The sequence below is a fragment of the Leucoraja erinacea genome, chromosome 1, assembly GCF_028641065.1.
Source record: "Leucoraja erinacea ecotype New England chromosome 1, Leri_hhj_1, whole genome shotgun sequence".
NCBI classification, from domain to species: domain Eukaryota; kingdom Metazoa; phylum Chordata; class Chondrichthyes; order Rajiformes; family Rajidae; genus Leucoraja; species Leucoraja erinaceus.
Genome location: NC_073377.1, coordinates 98809528 through 98833546, shown reverse-complemented (window position 1 = coordinate 98833546; position 24019 = coordinate 98809528). Strand labels below are relative to the sequence as shown.

Sequence of the window (24019 nt, the reverse complement as noted above, 5' to 3'; positions counted from 1 at the left end):
AGCAAAAGATGGTTGAAATTTGGATCTCTTCTGCAAATAGCCAATGATGCTAGTGGAACCATTAATTTCAAATCTGGTATTGGCATATATTTGATAACTAAAGTAATGTGATGCGGGGAAAAAAAACAAAATACAGGGGACTAGGGGACTCATAAATCAACCATCTCATTCAACCGCAAAACAAGATCAGTAGCTAAATAGGCTACTAATTCAGGTGTTTTCTTAAACTTAAATCTTTCTATACACCTAGTCATAACAGTTGTAGGTAAAAAAACATGTACAGTAAACCCTCATTATAACAGACCATGGTGTCCATGTGGAGCCAACTTTTTAGAAGCCAGACAACTTTTAATAAGCCTGAGATACACAGCTGTGAAGTTCGGCGAACATTTAACATTACCGGTCGGTTATCCCTGGTTCTGGAAACTCCTGCTTATGTTTTTTTTCCCCCAATGAGCCAATGAAAATGATCGGTCAGCAAAGGTGATTAACTAAAACTACCAACAATTACCTCGACTACCTACAATTACATGGCGACCCCACAACAATTGCACCTACGACTACAGGATTAACAATTATCTCCATGGTGATCAATATTTGGTCGCAAATTTTTTTTTTCAACATGTTGAAAAATTTGCAGCGACCATACTGAGGCCGCGCCCAGAGTGCGGGAACTCCTGGCGACCATGAAGCGAGCGCAGAGTCTCTTGCACTCACCTAAAAAGTCACCTATGTGGGACAGGCCCATCACAAAGAAAATTATGAAATTACAACATCTAAAAGATGTTAATTTACAATTACTGGAACTAAAGTCAAGATGCATATCAGTTGCTAGACAATGATGCAGCTTTAGATAATATAAAATTATTTACCTTTGACTCTTGCAATAGTGTCCTCTCCATGCTCTGGTTCATGCTGGGTGGTTTCACCCTCTGAACTCTCTTCAATTGTATCTGGACACATGGTTGGATTTCCAGCAGACAGGCGTATGTAGTATTCTTTACTGTCATAGCTTATAGCTCTACGGTAGCGAGTAGGTTTCTGAAAAAGCAAAACACAGAGTGTGTTTCCGAGTAACACCTGATTGTCTACCTTGTCCTGAGCTTATTTATGAGATATCACGAGATAGCAGATGACAAACATAAAAACTGTTTTCAGTAGCCAGGCATGTTTATTATGTGCGCAATAGAAAATCATCTGCAAAATCACATAACCAGAACCACTATGTGTTGAAGTCTTCTTTGATAAACATGCTTTAGAAAAATATGCTTTACTTTGTGAAACTACAATCAACAATGAAGTTTAAAAGGTATGATTTTGAAATTGGTAAATATGTAGCTTTTTAAAAATAATCTAAAAATGTATCTGTTTTTTCAGGGACTGGATGAAGGAAAAGAGGAAGGGAGATTATCGAAGTCAAATTACAGTTCCACACTTAGCTTGAAACAATGTAGCTTAAATCATAAGCCCACAAAAACAGCAGTGATGTTACTTCCAGTGAGACTTAGCCCAATAAAGCCTATTAGTGTGCAGTTTAGAACAGTCTACAAAGATCTATTTTGGTGACGGGTGTAAAATAAACAAATCCTGACGTGAAGGGTGAATCATCATCTTGTAGCTCAAAAAAGTACCACAAGAAGCCAATCATTTAGATGTGCTTTAGTGCCCATCATGCAGGTCCATTCAATGTCAATTTTCAATGGCAAAGCAACCACTGTTATTCTTCTTTACCTTTTCAGAAACTATCCTGCCATCATCAAACCAAGGCATCTCGGATACTTTAATAGTAGTGACATACTAAAATAAGGTGTTGAGAATACAGGAAATACTAATCAGATTTTCAGCATCACAAAGCAGCACTGAAGTAATTAACATTAGGTAGATTATGCATAATGTTTACAAAGCAGGTAGGTGGCAGCAAAGTTTCAAACATCTTTGAACATGAATTAGATGACTTCAAATGTAGCAATTTACATGACAGAGTAGTAGCTGAAAATCTAACATGTTTAGAGCATGTAATATTTTAAATGATAACCCAGTTACCTTTGCTATGCTATATAAACCTCAGCTTCATACCCTTTCACCACCTTTGCTGCCAAATTCCTTCCAGCTCTTTCACGGACCAAAACTGACTCATTTTCTTTTTTTTTTGTTTTCTGTTTCCATCTCACGGCATAGGTCAACAAGCAACATACAAATCCACAGAGTATCTGCCATCTTGACTACACCTTTTTGTTTCCTCAAATGACTTTATTCTCTTCTCAGTTTTATGTATCTGTATGTGCGCCAATGACAATATTGTCCACACTGTGCTTCAGATATCTTGCTTTTTTCTTCACCGTGTTTTCCCTCCATTTTAGTTAATAGGATTGTCAACCTCTTCTCCTCCCAGCCCGAACAAGGATGGACTTCCTCTTGTCCTCATCTTTCAAACCATCAGCTTCCCCATTCAAAAGATCATCTTCCATAATTTCTGCAACCTTCAACAGCCTACCATCACTAAATACATATTCCCTTCTTCTCAGCACATTGAAGAAACTGTTCCTTCCATGCTCTTCCACCTCTGCCAACAACCACTCCCCTTTACATATAGTGCACGTGTGGGTTTCTTTATGCTGGAGAAACCAAAAGTCGATTGGGTGACTGCTTTACATGACCTACATTCAGTGCAAGGTCAACCCATAATCTTCTGATGCTAGCTATCAACTGAGCTACAACTGGCACCTTTAAGCACATTACTCTTACATAACTTCACGTACAGAATAACTTTATTTTAACATTTTCAAGTGAGTTAATAATTGTTCTTAAAGCCTTGGAAAAATAAACAAAATTAATTCTGTATAAAACTGCATGGACCCAATTTTAATACCAAGATCATGAAAAATCAAATTGATTACTATATATCTAGTTTCTCCATTTTCCCTTTCCTGGAATAAGCTATTGATTAAGAGAGTTAGAAATATTATTCCACTGCGAAGTACAAAGTACAATGAGGAAAAAACAAAGATTCTTCTGGATACAAGAACACAGATTTACATTTTATTGCCACCAACACAGAATAAGAAACCACGAAAACCACATAAATTATCTGCACAATTATCTGTCCTGACCTGAGCCAGAGTTTAAAAAAGCACATTCCTACAAATTGTAATTTAAATATCGTAATTAGTTGATAATTTTGTCAATAAAGTATATAATTCCACAAAACTAAAATCAGTTGTAGAGCAAAGTAACTTGAATAATTTATTTAAAGTAAAATATTTACATAATTCGATAATATTTAAGAAATCAGGATATTTTATCAGACACTTTATTTTAGTTACTTTAATGCGATACAAGACCAACAGTTTATACATTTTATTGATCTCATAAATGTCTTCATTATTCATGTCTTGAAAATACTAAACCAAAGTAATGCACTGCATAAAACTAGATTTTCAGCATCATGTTATCTCACACGACTTTTTAGCAACAGCTTCTGCAATACTTACCAGGAGACTGGTCGATTCCTGCTCGTTTTCTGGTAAATAGGGATAATGGATATAAAACATGTCATTTCGCACCATCTTCTTTCTCATTCGGCAGGGACCTTCTGGCATTTCCAACATCCATTTATCAAGATATGATCCAATTGGAGGCCCCCATAAGCCCCTCTCTCGCAATAGTTCATACTCTATCTGAGCCCATTCTTCAGTCACGTACTTCAGGACATTTTGCTGTCGCTGCAAAGTCACAAACATAATTATTTAATTGTTAATTATTGTTGGTAGGGGGAATGCAAATGTGTCTATAAGGTCCCACACCTGTCTACGTATGGTCCCACAGTTGACAGTGCATGTAGAATAGAATAGAATAGTTTCTTTATTGTCATTGTAACATGAACCATGTACAACGAAATTTAAAAATGTCAGCCAGTCAGTGCACCATTCAAACATTTCTAAAAGCTAACGATACATACAAGATAAAATATTAAAAGATAAACAACTAAAATAAATATCATGAAAATAGCATGCATAAACACCCAACCCTCAATCCTTCTGTCGATTTCACAGTGTACCACAGTCCCTTAGTATGTATCGCCCCTGCGTTCCTTGGCGGCTACATGTCAGACTGTGAAATGTGAAACTATGCGTGTCACCAGAAAGAGGAATCCAGGCGAAACATCTTACAATATACTTGGTGCCACCCTTGAAGAATCCAAACAAACCAAGTATCTTGGCATCAAATTACAGAATGATCTGCGTTGGAATGGTCAGACTCCTCATGCAACGGTGAAAGCAACAGGCGTCCTAAACTTTCTGAGGCGCAACTTTCATCATTGTTTGACTTCTGTCAACGAGAAGCTATACTACACCCTCGTTAGACCTCATTTGGACTACGCAGTTGCAGCATGGGACCCATACACAAACAAAAACATTTCTTCCATCGAACGTGTCCAAAGACAGGCAGCTCGATTTGTTACTAACACCTATGAGAGAGAAGCGAGTGTCACCAAACTTCTGAATTTTCTGGGGTGGAACCCTCTCCAAGACAGACGTGAAGCTCACCGTTTGACCTGTTTTTACAAAATGTTAAATGGTCAGCTCGACATAGACTACAAGACCTACACCAAACCCAAACCAATTAGGAGCAGACGAGGGCATTCAATCCAATTTGTGATCCCAGCTACAAAGACAGATGTATACAGCAATTAGTTCTTCCCCCGCACAATTAAAGCATGGAATAATCTCCACCCAACTATAGTTACCCAACCAGATGCAACTAAATTTAAAGTAGCTCTTTCTTCCCAATAACCCTTTCTGGCTTAAGCCCTCCCTTCACCACCTCCAGTTTAAATTGCATTTGGAATATTTTGGAAGACCAAGAAACCAAGAACCAAGATGGATATCAGTATGCTAAAATATAAAATGTTAGCCCAATACCAAATAAATATAAAACATGCATCTATTGCCTGTCTGTGATAATCTAGATTTAACAGCATAATTTAAACAAATCTGAACACTTTCATCTGATCCAAAGGTGATTGTCATGCTTAAATAACTTTGTATCAACAATAAATGTTAACTAATATAACCAGAGCAAGTCCGAAACCAATGTAGCTGTCTGTACCACAGATATATATCAGCTATATTTTGTATTCACAAATAAAACCAGTTGCAGGAAATTCCTTTTCTGTCATATATGATGAATACAGTTGTTAATTGTTTATGTCTCTGCCCTGTGCATTAAAATTAACAAACCAGGCTGTGATGTAACCAGTTGGCATGCTTTCTACTGTACACCTGCAGAAGATTGATAGGGAGTATTCAATGACACACCAAAACCTCTCAATATTTTAAGGAAGTAGAGGAGTTAATGAACTTTCTCTGTGGTCTGTGTGTTGGGACAAATCTTCAGAGGTATGCACGTCAAGGAATCATTGACCGTCTCCACAGCTCCAGACAGGTTAGTGGATCCCTGGTTTTCCCCTCCTGAAGTCAACAAGTAGCTCCTTGGTTTTGTTGATGTTGAGAGTACGATTATTGTTCTGGAACCCTTCAATGAGATCATCAATCTCCCTCCCTGACTCATTGCGACCTGTTTCTCGTCCAACAGTGATGGTAGCATTGGCAAATTTATAGATGACATTGGAAATGTGTCTGGGTAGAGAATGAGTAGATCACACAGACCCGAGATGCTCCTGCATTGACGATTATCGAGAAGAAACTTGCCAAATTGTACTGCTTGTGGTCTGCTGATGAGGAAGTCGAAGATTTAATTACTTCGGGATGAGCAAAGACCCAGTTTTCAGAGTATGATGATAAGGCTTGAGGGGTTAATAGTGTTGAATACTGAACTGCAGTCAATGACCAACAGACTGGTGTGCTGTTACTGTAAAAGTGGTCCAGTGTAGAGTGAAAAGCCAGCAAGATTGCATACTCTGTTGATCTGTTAGTGGTAGGCATTTGTAGTGGCCCACAACGATTAATTATTAGTTAATCTAGATTTGGCTTAACTCTTTGAACATTTGTAAATGTGCTTAACAAAGTTGAATGATCTTTCAGAGTTGACTGAATCAAGATGATCAAAAGTTATTCTTGACATCTAGACACATTAAAAATCTATTAAACCATTAAAATAATTAAACTTGATTTAAACTTTAGGCCTTAGCTATCATGTAGAGCCATATTATGAGGGATCAATTATCAAGAAGGGAGGGAAGCAGAATTGTGGAACCTATAGCCCAGTTAGCCTGACTTCAGTGGTTGGTAAGATTTTAAAGTTCAGGAAAAAGGATGACGTTTCTGAGAATTTAGAAGCACATGAAAATTAGGTCGAAGTCAGCATGGTTTTGTGAAAGGGAGATCTTGCCTGACAAACCTGTTAGAATTCTTTGAGGAAGCAAATAGCAGGATCGACAAAGGAGAGTCAGTGGGTGTGGTCTACCTGGATTTTCAGAAAGCCTTTGGTTTTGGGGCCCATATCTGAGGAAGGATGTGCTGGCATTGGAGGGGGTCCAGAGGTGGTTTACAAGAATGATCCCAGGAGTGATTAGGTTAACATATGATGATCATTTGACAGCACAGGGCTTGTACTCATTGGGGTTTAGAAGGATGAGGGAATTGAAACTTACCAAACAATGAAAGGCCTGGATAGAGTGAATGTGGAATGTATTGTCTAATGCTTGAAGATATTGTATAATGCTGTAGCAAAATAGATTTTGATGTTTATCTATTCTGCATTATACCATACAATGATCGAGATACCATAGTGCACCAACCTTTGAATTCTAACTTGGATTATATATGCCAAACATCTAAGACTGTGAATATTAATGTACAGGAGAGAATCAGAGAATAGAAGCACAGAGAAAAAAGTAGTAAAGGAAATAATTTTGTATTTACCTCCTGATATTCTTTATATTGCATATCAACCAAATCTCGCACAACAGCAATATGAGTAAACATCCACTGAGATATTTCCTAAATGAAAGAGAAATATTCATGTTTATGAGGAAAAAAAAAACACATTTTGATAAGAGCACATAAGCAGTTCTGAAAAACTATTCTTTACAATTGGGTAAAACATTGTAGCCCCGAGTCTCTGGCCTGTGAATTTATTTCACGAGGAAGATGCCTTGCAGAAAAGTCAAATTATCTGACATTGAATGACTAAACTCATCCATTATCAGCATGATAATGCTATATTGTTTAGTGTATGCAATTTATGAAGGCGAATGAGTAATATGCTGGAGGGCTCCAGTGATTTAATATATTTATTAAAAAAAGAATGAGAAAATAGATAGATTAGCAAGGTTTGTGGTTCACTGAGAATGTAAATTTGGTATCCATATAACTCAGGATAAAACCACCTGTATCAGGATAAACCTGTTTTTTAATTAAATTGAAAGATTCAACACGGAAACAGGCCCACCAAGTCCATATTGACCATCCATCACCTGTTCGCACCAGTTCTAATGTGATCTCACTTTCACAACTGCTCCTTACACACGAGGGGGGAGTTTACAGATGGCAATTAACCCATAAACCTGCACATCTTTAGGATTTGGGAGGAAATTGAAGCACCCGGAGGAAACCCGAGGTCACAAGTCTGACACTGTGAAGCAGCAGCTCTATATCTACCAGCTGCACCACAGTGCTGTTTATATTATCACCAGAATAAGCACGGTCATGCCAACATAACGTAGACACCAGAGATCTCCCACGTACTAAATCATGCCGACGATCCCAAATCAGCCCTTGTCTGTCTAAATGCCTGTATATCCTATCCCTCTGAATACCCTCTAGCAATTTTCCAACTACAGATGTTAAGCTCACTGGCCTATAATTCCCAGCATTTTCCCTGCAAACCTTCTTGAATAAAGGCACAACATTTGCCAGCCTCCACTCTTCCTTCCGGCACCTCTCCTGTATTTAATGACGACTCGTAAATTTCAACCAGGGTTCCCGCAATTCCCCCCTGGTTTCCCACCAACTGGCATTGTCCCACAACACTTCTCAGGTTATGATAATACATTTTAAAAAAATCAACAAATTACCCTATTTTAATTAGAGACAAAAGACAAATGATCAAATTAAAGAGAATTTCCAACCTGAGATGTGAGGTTATTTTTACTGATTCCACTTTCCTTCTTGTTCCGTCTGGATCCCGTCAACTTTGACAGGCCAAATCCGCTGCTTACTCGTGACAGTTTTGACTGTGTCACAGGACCTATAGTTGCATCTCCTCGACTAATATATTTTTTCTCATGAGCTATCAAAGAAAAAAATAAATTTTAGATCTCCAAATGGTATTCCAGGAGTTTTTAACAATTTTGGCAAGCATGCAATTGTGCACTAGAATTTTTGGTCGCCATGGATGTCAAATATGGTAATGAAAATATAGTCCTGAATAGAAACAATATTCATTTTTGAAACTACAAAGTTATTTCAGTATCATCCCAATTATCACAGCAAATTAAAAACATTTAGTTATTATTTTAAATTACTCTTTATAGCTCATTACATGTTATACAATTTACGTATTGTCTGGCACCATTCAGATAAAGATGATCAGTAAAAACACATCCCCCTATGTTTGCACTTAGTGTGCAAGTAGTGGCTGTGCATTGTTCTCTACTTCCGAGTTTTGTTTCCACTTATTTCAGTTTCAGAAGTGGAATATACACCCTCTCCGCTATCATGCCTTTAGCACATTCCATTGAGTAAAGCCCGTCTCACGGTGCGAGTTGACCCACGAGTGACCCCGAGTGAAAGAAAAAAATCAGACTAGTGGTTGTGTACGAGATTCCAAGTTTATGTTCAAGAGTTTAACCAAGTTCCCACGGGTATGGCTAAGTTTGCCATTTACTTCTAATTTCTGCGATGTTCCAAGTTCCTCTCCCGAGTTACTCTTGAGCCAACAACGACTACCGACGTGTGGAAAAATCATCACATGGTAAAAATGATGCCATGCAGGTTTTTTTTCACTATAAAAAGCCTCCAATGTTTAAATTTCTTAGGGTTACGGAATCAAGGGATATGGGGAGAAAGCAGAAACTGGGTACTGATTTTGGATGATCAGCTATGATCATATTTAATGGCAATGCTGGCTCGAAGGGCCGAATGTGATCACTTCCATTATGTAGAGAGTCTCAGAATGTTAATAGAGATTCCATTCCGTTTACATTGCGCTTTGTGCACGGATCAAATCTTAGCCCAAAATGTACATTAGGCTGTGAGGATTAATTTCAAAACTTCAAATTATTTCAAACAGTGTTTTATCCGAACAACGGATCATGGCAGAGGCATCACGGACAGCTCAGTGTGAAGTGGTGCTGGAATTATATATGTTAAATAGTCTTGAGAATTTTATTATCGATCCTAAATGCTCTATTATAGGTCGTTTAGTTTGTTGTGAAGTGGCACCGGACTTATCACCTCAGTCTATTAAAATTGAATTATCTCACTGAACGAAAACATGCAATATGTTTCCAGGCAAATATCCAGTGGTTGAGAATTAAAGAGCAGTCATTTTAAATGGGCGGTTGCAGTCAATAATACGGTAACCAAATTATATTTATTCATTGCTAGAGAGGACGATGTAAACATAGTGAGGTTAGTGAGCAGCCTCTAACATTAACCGCTCCTCATACTGTTCTGTTGTGTAGGAAGGAACTGCAGATGCTGGTTTACCTCAATAGACACCAAAAGCTGGAGTAACTCAGAGATCGGATAGCATCTCTGGAGAGAAGGAATGGGTGACGTTTCGGATAGTGACTCTCCCGGTTGCTACCTGGACCTACCTGATCTCCCGGTTGCCAAACACTTCCCATTCCCACACTGACCTTTCTGTCTGATGTCTCCTCCAGTCAGAGTGAGGCTAAATGCAAATTGGAGGAACAGCATTTCATATTTTGCTTGGGCAGCTTAACAGCCCAGGTATCAATATTGATTTCTCTCATTTCAAGTAACCCCGGCATTCCCTCTCTGTCTATCCCAAGTTGCACCAGCTGCTCGTTTTCACCCAACGAACAGCGAACAAAGGTCTGTTTCCTTTATCATCGTAACTTTTTTGCATTCATTTTTCTTTATCTCTCTACAATACATCATCTATATCTTTCATTTCCTTTACCAGTCTGTCGAAGAGTCTCGACCCGAAACATCACCCATTCCTTCTCTGCAGAGATGCTGCCTGTCCCGCTGAGTTACTACAGCTTTTTCTGTCTATCGTCGCCCTTCTTCAGACTGTTCTGTTGTATTGACCGAAAACGAACGATGTGACAGTACCGGCAACTTAATGAATGAAATGGAGACACGGGGAATTAAATGGACTTGGAATAACTGGGGCGGTGGGGTTTTATCGAAAAGTGACTACATGAAATCGGTGGAAGGAAACAGACAGGCGAGGTTTCGGGACAGGGTCCTTCTTCAGACTCCATGACCCGTTGAGTTCTTCCAGCTGTCAAATGGAGACATGGGGGACCACAGGTGCTGGCATGTTGAGCGAAACACAAAGTGTTGGAGCAACTCGATGGGCCGAATGGATAAAATTCTGCTCCTATGACTCATGAAGTGTTCGAAGTAAGCCAGCGAGTCAGGCAGCATCTGTGGAGGGAATGGATAGGTAACGTTTCGGATTGAGTTCCTTCTTTTCGAGCCGAATAAACATCTGTCCATTCCCTCCGCTGATGCTGCCTGTTCCGCTGAGTTACTCCAGCGCTGTGTGAGTTCCTCCAACACTTTGTGTGTGTTTTATGATCATGATTCCAGCATCTGCAGTTTCTTGTCTCTACATAAACTAGGCCTCAGCAACACTGAGTGTACTAACCAGGAGATTATGTTGCTGCTGCCAAAACAACAGCTGGCAATGTATGCACGGTAGATGTCACATTGTGTGGGAAACGAGGTCTCCAGGGAGACAGAGGCAAAGTGCTGGAGTAACTCCGCGGGACAGGCAGCATCTCTGGACATTTATAAAGCATTACATTTTGGAACACAAGGAACTACAGAAGCTGGTTTACGAAAAAATACAAAGTGCTGGAGTAACTCAACGTGTCAGGCAGTATCTGTGGGGAACATGGACAGGTGACGTTTCGGGTGAAAGAAGGGTCTAAAGTTTGAAGAAGGGTCCCGACCCGAAACGTCACCTATCCAAGTTCTCCGGAGATGACTAATCTTTAACATTTCACTTCTGGCACTCAGTGTAAACCCACGGTAGACTCAAGACTCACTACGGTAAACTCACGGGCCACTACATTGTTACAACGAGTTTAAATGTTTCAAATTTTAACTTCAAGATTAAATTTGACTCGTGGAAATCTTTAAACATGTTTAAAGTTTTTCAAGAGTTAACAAGTTTCCTGCGTACCTGCCGTTAGCGCCACGAGTCGCTAAGTTGCGTCCATGAGTTCTGACGTTCTTGCTACATTAATTGTACGTGATTACCACAAGTTTAATTTGTTTCAAACTCGGGATCATTCGTGGGTCAACTCACACTGTGAGACAGGGGTTTAAGAATTTCTATCCTGAGTAAGAATTTCTATCTCTTTCCATTGGTTGCAAATACTCCAGAATAAAATTATTTTAGAAGGTCCAAATCGGCAAAGCCCATAGTACAAAACTATATGTAATATGATAATTTCATTCAGGGAGTTCAGTTGTCTAGTAAAGGAACTAGAAACATTAAATCATTGAGATGTTACACAATCTAGGAGTTTGAACTGCAATGGATCTAAGCATTCGATAAAATCCATGGAATGTGATTGAAATCTCTTCACTTGCCAGAGTGAGTGTTTTTTCTAACAGCAATCAAGCTACTCAACATTATCAAGGATAATGTTTCTGCTTGACTGTCACAGCAACCGTAACACTTAACATTCACCTCCTCTACTGAGACAGTGTGACTGCAATGCCCAGCAATAACAACATGCACTGCGGTTGCCCAACAAGGTTACTTCAACTGCATCCTAAAAACATCAACTTGTCAGCTAGAAAGACAGGCACCACCACCATGTAAATATCAGCACTGCAAGTTCCTTCAGTCATAAATCATCCTGGCCTGGGTCCAGAAAATCAAAACAAATATTGCAGAAGCTGAAAATCTGAAATAAACACAGAAAATGCTGGGGGGAGAGGAAATCATCAGTGAAAAGAGAAATTGTCAACATTTCAGGTCAAAGACCTATATCAGAATTAAGAAAGAGGGAAAGCAAATTAGTCTAGTGGCAGAGCAGGCAGAGGAGGGCAATGGATGGAACTAGGGAATTGTCTGTAATAGATTGAAATGATGCGGTCATTGAATGGACAGTTAATGTTCTGAAGCCAGGGCATGGTTAGGACAACTGGGATGTGTTGTGCAGGCAAGAATATACAATTGAAAAAAAAAGGAATAAAAAAAAATAGGTGCTGGAGGAAGAATGGCAAACACAAATAGCCAGTCCTGATAAAACGGAAAGAGCAAGTTATCTGAAGTTAGAGAATTAAATACACAAAAGACCCTATGTGCCCAGATGGAAAATGAGCTGTTGTTTCTTGTGCTTACATTGGTCTTCATTGTAACAATGCAGGGGACCACAGACAGCAAAGTCAGAGTGGGGATGGGATGGTGAATTCAAACGGAGAGGGGACACTCCTGAGGACTGGGTGCAGGCTTTCTGCAGTGATCAGCTAATCTGCACGGTTTTTCCATTTAAATAGGAGACCACACAGTGAACATCGAATGCAGTACAATAGATTGGAAGACGTACAAGAGAATCACTGCTTTACCGAAAGACTTGGGTCCCTGGAAGAGTTGAAAAGACCATTGTTGCATCTCTTGCAGTTGCATGGGAAAGTGCCAAAGAGCAGGGAGCAACTTTTTTGAGGGGGTGATGAAGGTTATTAATGGCACTGGATGTTGTCTACAAGGATTTTGGTAAGGCATTTGATAAAATCCATGGTAAAATAATCCAGAAGATTAAGATGCATGGCATCTAGAGATATTGTTAGTTGGGAACCATACCTGGTTTACCTATAAGAAGGCAGAGGGTAGTAGTAGTGGAATGATGTTATTCTGGAATGGGGTCTGTGACCAGCAGTGATCGGCAGGGTCCCCCGCTGATACCTCTGTTTTTGTTATTTATATAGATAGGCGACTTGGAAATAAATGTAGATGTGTTGGTTCGTAACTTTGCAGATGACACCAAAATTAGTGGATTAGCTGATAGTGAGGAGGGTTGCCAAAGGACAGAATGGGATATAGATCAGATAGATAGGGGGGGGGGGGGAGAGAAAGGGCGGATGGAGTTTAATCGAAGCAAGTGTGAGGTGGTGCACATTGGGGGTTTGAATATAAGGTGACAGTATAAGTTAATGGCAAGTCCCTTAACAGTTTTGAAGCACACAGGGATCTTGCATGGTATGCTTGTCTTCATTGGGCAGGGCATTGAGTTGATAGGACTTTTATGAAGCTGCATTTGGAGCATTGTGTGCTGTTTTGACCATCCGTTACAGAAAATACATTAAAGCAGTAGAGCAGGTGCCGAAGAGGTTCACCAGAATGCTGCCCGGATTAGAGGGTCATAGCTAAAAGAAGAGCTGTGTGCTGGAAAAACCACAGTGGTCAGACAACATCTGGGGAGGGAATGGGTGTAGGCGATGTTTCAGGTTGGAACCCTTAATCATAACAAAATAGTGGCCTCAGATGCTGCCTGAACCACCGAGTTCCTCCAGCACTCTGTATTTTGCTCAAGATTCCAGCATGTGCTGTCTTTTGTCTCCAGCTCTAAGGAGAAGTTGTACAAACTTGGATTGTTTTTGATGGAGCATCAAATGCTGATAGAAGAATATATAATAATGCCAGGCATAGATAGCGTGGACAGTCAGAACCTTTTTTTCAGGGTGGAAATGTCAAAAACGAAAGGGCATAGCTTAAGCCCAGAGGAGAAAAGTTTAAAGTGGATGTGCAGGACAATTTTGTTTATATTGAGTGGTGCGTGCTTGGAGTGTGCTGCCAGGTGTGGCAGTGGACTCAAGGTAAGTTTAAGGTGTTAAAAGAGGTTTTAAGATAAGCACATGGATATACAGGGAATGGAGGGATATGCATCAAATGCAAGCAGAGTAGATTTGTTTAACTTGGCATCATGGCAGTGTGGGCTGAATGCCCTGTTCTTTTGCTGTACTGTTCTTAAGAGGGGACTACGCGTTTGATAGTGGAATCTCGTCGCAAAAGATGATCTGTCGAATGTGCAGGAAGTGGGTGGTGGGGAGCTGATGACCAAGGGAACTTCACCCTAGCTCTATCCAAGAGAAGTGGTGAGGACAGAGCTCTAGAAATAGACGAGTCCAACCTGGGAAGATATTACCATTCCTTCATCATCCTCGACAATATTGCCAACCAAGGTTCAAAGCAGCAGTTGGCTGCAATCAGAAGAGGTCAATTAAACACTTGTCTGCCAAGCAATACCCATATCTTGTATAAAGGGTATGCGATATAGTTACATGTTTTATTTAAACAAGAATATTACAATTTATTCTTTGGAGCGCAGAAGGTTAAGGGGGGACTTGATAGAGGTCTTTAAAATGATGAGAGGGATAGACAGAGTTGACGTGGATAAGCTTTTCCCACTGAGAGTAGGGAAGATTCGAACAAGGGGACATGACTTGAGAATTAAGGGACTGAAGTTTAGGGATAACATGAGGGGGAACATCTTTACTCAGAAAGTGGTGGCTGTGTGGAATGAGCTTCCAGTGAAGGTGGTGGAGGCAGGTTCGTTTTTATCATTTAAAAATAAATTGGATAGTTATATGGACGGGAAAGGAATGGAGGGTTATGGTCTGAGCGCAGGTATATGGGACTAGGGGAGAATACGTGCTCGGCACGGACTAGAAGGGTCGTGATGGCCTGTTTCCGTGCTGTAATTGTTATATGGTTATATGGTTAATAGTAGTCATGTTTAACAAATCACCTGCAAATGTCACATGTAGGTTTCGTTATCTGCTTAGTAGAATAGTTACTTCTGACATACAGAAATGTATTACATTAGGAATTAAATCAATAATAAAAGAAAACAGCCAAGAAGTCTTCCTCCATGATTCGTGGACCATGAAGATTAATTGAGGTTAGGGTCAGGACATGAGAGCAGTCAACCAAAAATAGAGAATTAGAGGTGTTGTTGTCCTCCTGATGGCAATCCAGTTTACACTTGCTGCAAACTGCCCTTGAGTTTAATACAATACAATATAATACGGTTTATTTGTCACATTGCACATAAGTGCAAGTGAAATGAATATGTCAGCAGCGGTACAATTATAAAGAACACACACAAAAACACAATAAAAATTTAACATAAACATCCACCACAGCATTCATCACTGTGGTGGAAGGCACACAATTTGGCCAGTCCTCCTCCATTTTCGTTGCTGCGGGCGTCCAGATGGTAAAAGGACAAGGTACAAGTCCAGGTAAGTCCAGAGTCGGCTCTTCCCCACCGGAGACCGTGGCTTTAAGTTGGTGTAGGCTGCAGGCCGGCGGTCGAAGATTTAAAGTTTAAAGTTCCCGCGGCGCCGCAGCCAGAAGCGCCGCTGACCGCAGGGCTGGCGATCGAAGCTCCTCTCCATGGGTGATGGTAAGTCGCCACCGCGCCCGCGGTAGAAGATGGCCACGGGGCGGTGATGGCTTCTTCTTCCCCCGGGTCCCACATGTGGGATCCCGGGCTGTAGACGCCGCGCCAGCTGGAGCTGTGCAGACCGCGGCTTCAGGCTGCCGGCTGCCCCGGGCCAGCGAAACGGAGCGCTCCCCTCCAGCGAGCCCCAGCGAGGGCTCGCCCGCTCCACACCGAGAGTCCACGCTGCGCCCGCCGCTGAAGCCCCGGGCGCGTCTCCGGGAAAGACCGCGCCGATCCTTGCTGTTAGGCCACGGGGGAGGCGACCTGGAAAAAGTCGCCTCTCCATGGAGGAGATGGCCAAAACGGTTTCCCCCTAACCCCCCTCACACCACCCCCACACAAAACCCACAAAGAAACATTAAAAACATACTTTAAAACATACTAAAAAAATTAAAAAAGTTGAAAAAACTAACGCGCTGCTGACAGGACTGCCGCCATTGCAGCGCCCCCACCGAGCTCATGTTATGTACCATGATTAACACGGAATTTAATCATGATCATCTGGAATCCCACATGATAAAGAACTACCACCTAGGTAGCTGCATCTCCTGTGGGATAACTTTACAACCAAATTTATTACTTTCAAGATATGAAGGAAGAAATCGAGGAAAATAAATTTTACATCACATTTTATGATATAAGGAGAATTACTTTTAAAGCTGATTAAAATCGAAACCAGTCTACTGCAATTTCAAATGCAGGCACATGAATTTGGCATAAAAGCATGATGGGGAATGGTTTACATTCCATGAACAGCAATAGGAAGCAGGAGTGGTGACCTATAATTTCTTCATGACATTGTGACAATGTAATAGTAAAAAGCTGAATTTTAAAAACATGACACAATGGATCAAAAATCTCACAATTTCATAAGAATTAACTGGGCATTTTTGTTAAGTCTCCTCAACTAATAAAGAGATACTTCCAGTCAGTTCTTACTGATATCCACACAGGATGAAATATATGCTTAAAGGCGGATAGTCAACATAACAAATAAAAATCTGGTTGTGCTTGACATAACCGCAGTAAAGTGTTCTATTGCTAGATTTCACCAGAGATCAACAGTGACAATGTTACCTCCTGAAAGCAGCAAGTTAACCTTGATTCTTTCTCAATAAAGTAAAATGCATTATGTAAGGATTTAAAGGTGCACAAGTTACATTTGATGCAATAGCATTGTTAAAACTCAACAGTAAAGGGCCTGTCCCTCCGCAACAATCCAATTCGCGAGTTTAGAAGAGTTTGCCCTCGACTCATACTCGCAGCATGGTCGACACAAGGTCCTAGGAGGTTGTTGTAATTCTCCTTCATGCTCGAGAGTAGTCCCCGCGTACTCGAGGCCTCAGCTAGGTTGCGGCGTTTTTTTCAACATGCTGAAAAATGCCCACAAGTTAAAAAAAGGTCGCCATGGAAAAAAATAGATATTTTTTACTCGTAGGTTTGGTCGAGGTAGGTCATAGTAGGTCGTAATGCTATCGTAGGTAATCAAAATCAAATACACAGGACAAGATGTTAAGAACTCCCTTGTGCCAATAGGTGGGGAGCATTTCACGACATTCGTTGATTGTTGAAAGTGGTAGACGCTCAACATTGGTGGGGGGCGGGGGGATACGTATATCTTGGCCTGGGTAACCTTCAGGACAGTTGGGCACAGGACACATCATCAGTAGTGTACCCTTGCATCACTGGGTGTTTCGGCCTTTTAACACTATACACCCTCCACAAGGAAAGGAAATCGAAGGTAGAGCTCGTTGAGAAAAAAAAGGTAAGTAAACCAACCAGTAATGTTAAATGCCCACTAAACTTTATTAAAAGTTGGCTGGCTTCTTAAAAGTATCTCCACTACTTCTCCCCACCTCTCTGCGCTCTCTAAAGGACTTATTGTTACTGTGCCAGCCGTCTTGATCATCCCGGGTGTGAATTTCAGACAGTGCTCCCCCGCTTTCCCTGGCCCCTGCTGTCTGTCTGTCTGTCTGTGTGGTCGATCCAGCTCGCGGTTTGATTGCTGACGGTCGATGCAGCTCGAGGTTTTTCAGGCGAGTGCCCTCGAGCTTGAAGGTCAAAGACATTCACTGAAAAGACGCGTTAGTGGGGCAGGCCCTTATGGTGTTCTTATTGAAGCGATACATTTAATCTTGGAAGAGAATGGGTCAATGTACATAAGGCAGAACATTTTAGCACATTTCCAAGATGAATATTAGACAACCCTCAATATAATTAACCGTTTTTTGCATAAAACTTCATAATATTGACATAAAGCTACTTTGTTCTACAGATAGCTGCCAGTGGCAAGGTTTTAGAATATCTTACAAATATATCTGGTCAATTTCTCAATAATAAAAATCCCATGTAATTTATTTCACTGGTGGCATCAAATTCAACATTTTTTAAGAAATGAAATTAAAAATTTAAATAAATTAATCTTTACCAACTAATAAACTTTTAAGTTAAGTTCTACGTTACTCAACATAAATATATATTTTAATTAACAGTATCTTTCTTTCACCTTGCTAATTGCACCCCAACCCATCTCTTTGAACTTCCAGCCTAATCGAAACAGCAGAAACAGATGTCAAAATTATTGATGCCTTTTAGTGCTATTCCCAACAATTTTTGCTGTGACTTAATAAAGTTGCACAAGTCAGTTATCCATATGTGATTATTTAACGTCAACATTAATTTACATCTCACCCATATGATTCTGCCAGCACTTTAAAGCTGCATCTTCAATGAGTGGACGAGCAGTGGACAAGTCCACCAGTCCACGCTCATTTGTAGGTAGTGTTACTTTGAAAATCTCCTCCAAAGCTTGTTTTTTGCTGACAATCAGTTCAGTCCAAACCCTATTCACAGCTTTGAGAAGTAGCTGTCGACCTAAAATTAGATATAATTCGATATAATACATTAGAAATAGTTTTAAATGCAATTTAAAATTTGAAGTTTACAGAAATACAGTGCCTTTAATACAAAATCAGTTAGAATACGTTTGCTTCGAGTCATAGTGTAGAAACAGGCGCTTCGGCCCAATTTACCCACACTGACCAATATGTCCCACCTACATAAGTCATTACTGCCTGTGTTTTGCCCATATCCCTCTAAACTTGTCCTATTCATGTCTGTCTAATTGCTTCGTAAGTGTTGTGATAGTCCCTGCCTCAACTACCTCATCCGGCAGCTCGTCCCATACACCCACCAATCTTTGTGTGAAAAGGTAACCCCTATGATTCCTATATAATCTTTCCCCCTTCACCTTAAATCTATGCCCTCTGATTCTCGATTCCCCCCCTCAGGGAAAGAGACTCTGTGTGTCTACCGGATCTATTATTCTCATAATTTGATACACGTCTAGAAGATCACACCTCAGGCTCCTGCCCACCATGGAATTCTGGAGAGAGTTTGATTTAGCTCTTAGGGCTAAAGGAATCAAGGGATATGGGGAAAAAGCAGGAACGGTGTACAGATGTTAGATGATCAGCTAATATCATATTGAATGGCGGTACTGGCTCGAAGGGCCGAATGGCCTACTCCTCCTACTGTTCTATGTTTCTTTGGTTCTATGTTTCAACTAGATTGTTCCAACATAAAGCCAGTCTGAAGGTCAATGTGGCAAAAGGCTTTTTGACCACCTCATCTACCTGTGATGCCACCGTCAAGGAACTATGTACTTGCACTCCTAGATCCCTCTGCTTCACTGTGTAGGTCTTGCCCACGTTAGACTGTCTGTCCAAAATGCAACACCGCACATTTCTGTGTTAAATTTCATCTACCTTCCCTGGCTCACCTGGCCAAGCGATCAAGACACTGCTTCAATTTTTACATCATCTGCAAACTTGCTAATCTTGCTAGGTATGTTCTCATCCATATCATTAATATAGATTTCTTTCAGACAAGTCTGACCCTGACTCATTTTCCTTAGTGCTCCAAGTTGCACAACATATTCATCTTCAGACATTGTTGAGAACATACTTGATTTTAGTTCGTAAAAATTAGAAGTAAAACCAGTACACAAGAAATGATTTTAATCCATATGGTATCAGATTGCTGGAACAAACTGTTGTAGGCTATTTGTCCGTCGTGTAATTCAGTTCCAGTGAAGAGTACTACTGTTCTGCGAGCATTTCGTATAATCCTGACCTGCATTTCACAGCTTTTCCATATTTCTTTTGAATTTTTTCCGTCCAACAGACCTCATTAACCTACCAACCAAATGACTTCATCAACAACATATCACTAAGGCAACCCTGGTTTCACATCATCAGAAAAAAGCACTTTGCCCTCTTCATCATTTCCCCACTCTTTCATGAAACAAACTTGTTGCCTTTTTTTTTCCAATTTCGAATGTAAAGAGAAACAACGTACTACTTGAAACTATACTCAAAACAACTAGTACTGCTCAAAGGGCCGAATAACCTACTCCTGCACCTATTGTCTATTGTCTGTATACTTGGTTTCCCTTTCTATAGATACTGCCCAAATTGCTGAGTGTTTCTAGTATTTTATGGGTTTATTTCTGATTTTTGATATCTTTTTTTAAATTTGGTTTTAGTTTTGTTTTTTTCCTATCAATCACTGCCTCATTGTCAGTAATATAATCTCCTTGAAATGTGTGGTAAAACCAGATCTGCAGCTCTTTAATTGAGCTTTTAATTACATATAGTCAAATCCATCTGTGGTCTCTGGGCCTGTCAGAGAATCACAGTAATTTACTGCTTCAACCCCTTTAGTAGGCACTTTCTAAGAGAGGTAAATCTTCCCAACTCATTTTCTGACCCATAAGAGTTCCGCAAATGTGTTTATACTTCTGTGAAACTCAAGCACAGTAATTTTCTTAGCCTAATAAATCTACTCATTTTGACCCATCCAAATGTGACTTAAACCCACAGGAATTTTCTTCCTTAATAGTTCCAAATTACTCACCCTGAAGTGTCCAGACCAAGCAATTAATTGTTCCATCCCCAAATTTTGGCTTAGTTCTATTCTTGTTAGAATATGTTCCCACAAAATACTTCTGGGTGCTTCGCTATGTTAAAGGAATTCCAATAAAGCAGGACCCACATTTCTTAAATTTACTTCCACAACAACTAAACTAAATGATTCTATGCTCAGACCCAATATTTAACATAATAATAGTGAAAGAGGCCACATCAAACCTCAAATGATTTTGTATCTAAGCCAATTCAAGTATGTGTCACATTACCGTTAAAATTAATGTGTAAGAAAGAACCGCAGATGCTAGTTTAAATCGAAGGTAGACACAAAATGCTGGCGTAACTCAGCGGTTGAGGCAGCAACTCTGGAGAAAAGGAATGGCTGACTTTTTAGGGTCTCGACTCGAAATGTCGCCCATTCCTTTTCTCCAGAGATGCTGCCTCACCCGCTGAGTTAAGCTAGCAATTTGTGCCTACCGTTAAAATTAACTTTAGTTTAATTTAAAGATACAGGTCCTTCGGCCCACCGAGTCCGCGCCAACAAGCGATCCCCACACATTCACACTATCCTACACACACTAGGGACAATTTACAATTTTACCGAAGCCAATTAACCTACAAACCTGTACATCTTTGGATAAAACCCGCAGGTCATGAAGAGAACGGATAAACTCCATACAGAAGTCATGATCGAACCCGGGTCTCTGGCACTGTACTTTACTGCTGCTCCATCATGCCACCCCTTATAGGCCCTAATTCAATTCCTACATGTTAAAATATTCTACATGCTCCAATTTCTTACTAACTGAAGCAAATTCCATATCTCTCTTCAGAGGCCAATCTCTCCTCCAATTCCCAATTCAATTTAAAATCTCCATTTCAGAACCTTTCTAATTTCAAATACTGTTTGAATGCAGATGCCCGATTCTCTGATTTCTATTGCCAGTTTTAGCACACCTCAGGTCGCTCTCATGCTAATTGGGAGAAGTAATTGTTGAAGCAGAGGATTTTGAAGAGCTGATGTTACTGATAAATGCACTGGAAACAGGTTTTCACAAAAATAAATCAAGAATATTTCCGTTTGAATCTAATGGTTTATTTCATTGTTCCCCATTTTGAAATCAATGTGTTTTTTTTAAAGAAGAAATAACCTCTAAGTTATAAAGAAACTAAAAGTCACAAATAAAAAGGAAGAGTATATTAATGGCATGTCAGAATTATTTAACACATTGCTTTTAATTATTCTTGTTATTTTCCAACAACTAATTCTTTCAAAATTTACTTGACTATGGTAAACATAGAGCAGCAAGTGAGAAAAGGTCTGGGAAAGTTTCTACCTAAACATTTTATAATATTTGAATATTTTAATTTCTAATTTACCTTCACTAATATCTTGGCTATGACTTCCATCTGGTTCTAGATCAGAAGGTATCATGATGTGCCATGTTGTCATTCTGGCTTCTGCTTCTAGACCAAACCCTTCGAGGCTACTGCAAGATTAAAAAAAAATCACAATAACAATGCAAATGCAGAAACAGTTCCTGTGAAATACATATCAATATATTCAATAATCAATATATATCAAAGAAGCATTGCAAAAAAAAGACCATTTCAACCATAAAAATGAACAAACCTGCAAGATCCACATATTTTCACCATCCATTCAACTAGTCACAATTTAACCATGTCAATTGTAGCATTGAAAATGTAACCCCCCAAAGCAGCCCTCATCTGATATTTCATTTAAAGTTATCATAATATTTGAAGAGAGAAAGTAAAAGAATGAAAGAAAAGGCGAGCAGAACATTGGCTGTTTTGCTTGAAGATAAAAGGGATACAATTAGTCACGGAAACAATGAAATACCTGTCCCCTAGAGATAACAAAAGCAAAAGAAGGCTTCAGCAGAAAAAAGTGAAAGCAGGATAGATGCAGGTGATATTATAGAGAAAGAGTATTCAGCATTGGTGGCAGGATAACATTTAATGTACTCCCTTGATAGCCTTTGAGCAAGTGAGGACAAACCACTGCAGTCCTCATAAAGAATATTTGGTACACACTTGCAAAATTCTAACCCCACAACAAAGGAAGGATGACATAATTATAACTTAAAAAGTTGCATGACATGGAGGGGGACTTAGAAATGGCGACATCCCCACAAGCCTGATGCCTTTGCAGGTGACAAGTTTGGAAAGATCTGCAGAAGCTCATTTGATTTGCTGTACTTCATCAATGGGACCATCCATATGCACAATATCAAGATGGCCATCAGTGCTTCATAGGATATCATAACACTTGTGAAATGGTGTACGGAAAAAAAAAAAGCCCAGAGTGTATGCACAATTTCCTGGAATGTAAATGTAAAAATCGCCATTGTCAAGATGACAAATGAGATTGAGTTTGATAAGATGATGTGGAAGAGATATTTAAGGGCCTGTCCCACTTAGGCGACTTTTTAGGCGAGTGCAGGAGACTCTGAGCTCGCCTCATGGTCGCCACATGTTCGCTGGTGGTCTCTGGTGAGTCTCCTTCATGGTCGCGAGGAGTTCCCGCATTCTGGGAACTAGTCGTGGCCTCAGTATGGTCGCCGCAAATTTTTCAACGTTGAAAATTTTTATGTGACCAAAAATTGGTCGCCATGGAGAAAATCGATAATCCTGTAGTTGTAGATGCAGTTGTAGTGGGGTCGCCATGTAGTTATGGGTAGTCGAGGTAGTTGTAGGTAATTTTAGTCAGCAGAAAACGTAAGCACGAGTTTTCAGAACCAAGGATAACCGACCGGTAAGGGTGGGTGGGGTGGGACCTTTATATCTCATGGTGAGGAGCTTATAAATGTTTGAAAGGAGCTCAAGTATCACAAGTCACAATAAGCCACTGACTAGATTGCCCTTTTCCAAGTAATATAATCTCTCTATTCGTTTTACCAAAGTGCACTACTTAATCAACTGTGTTGACATTTACACCTATTCTACAAGTATACTTGTATATAAATTGTGGTAATTGTACTCAGTATTGACAATCAGCCCAAATTGGTGTAATCTGAAAATTTGCAAATTCCAGAGTGTAAATCATGATGCAAACAGTGACCAGCAGTATTTCCAATGATAATACTTCACTAATTCCCACCTTCTGTGGATAGACATTCTGTTTTCTGTTCTGAAGCCACCTAGCATTGCAGTTTGCTATTGCCATCACATTCTGACTTTGTTCATTAGTCCATTATGAGTTAATACGAGGTAGTCCAGTTCAGTTTATTGTCACGTGTACCGAGGTACAGGGAAAAGTTTTTTGTTACGTCAAAAGATTTGATAAACTGCATAGACATTGGTTATTCACTCTATAACTTCCACAAGTTGATATGGCAGGATTTACTCTTTTAAAATACTTGCTGACTAATCACTATTGTTTGTTTGGAGATGTTCTTCCTTTTTTTCTTTTGGCAGGGATTCCATTATATTTCCTACAACC

The 24019-nt window shown here is 39.9% G+C and overlaps 1 protein-coding gene across 1 annotated transcript in view; it reads right to left on the bottom strand.

The window, feature by feature from the left end:
- wdfy3 (WD repeat and FYVE domain containing 3) overlaps positions 1-24019 on the bottom strand; it is a 287240-nt gene that overhangs the window by 57488 nt on the left and 205733 nt on the right. Inside the window, exons 41-46 of the mRNA XM_055664858.1 lie at positions 21934-22043; positions 18317-18499; positions 8093-8253; positions 6885-6962; positions 3492-3722; positions 873-1041 (exon numbers count right to left, since the gene is read on the bottom strand). Of these exons, the coding sequence (XP_055520833.1) occupies positions 873-1041; positions 3492-3722; positions 6885-6962; positions 8093-8253; positions 18317-18499; positions 21934-22043 (932 nt within the window). The remainder of the gene's footprint in view (positions 1-872; positions 1042-3491; positions 3723-6884; positions 6963-8092; positions 8254-18316; positions 18500-21933; positions 22044-24019) is intronic.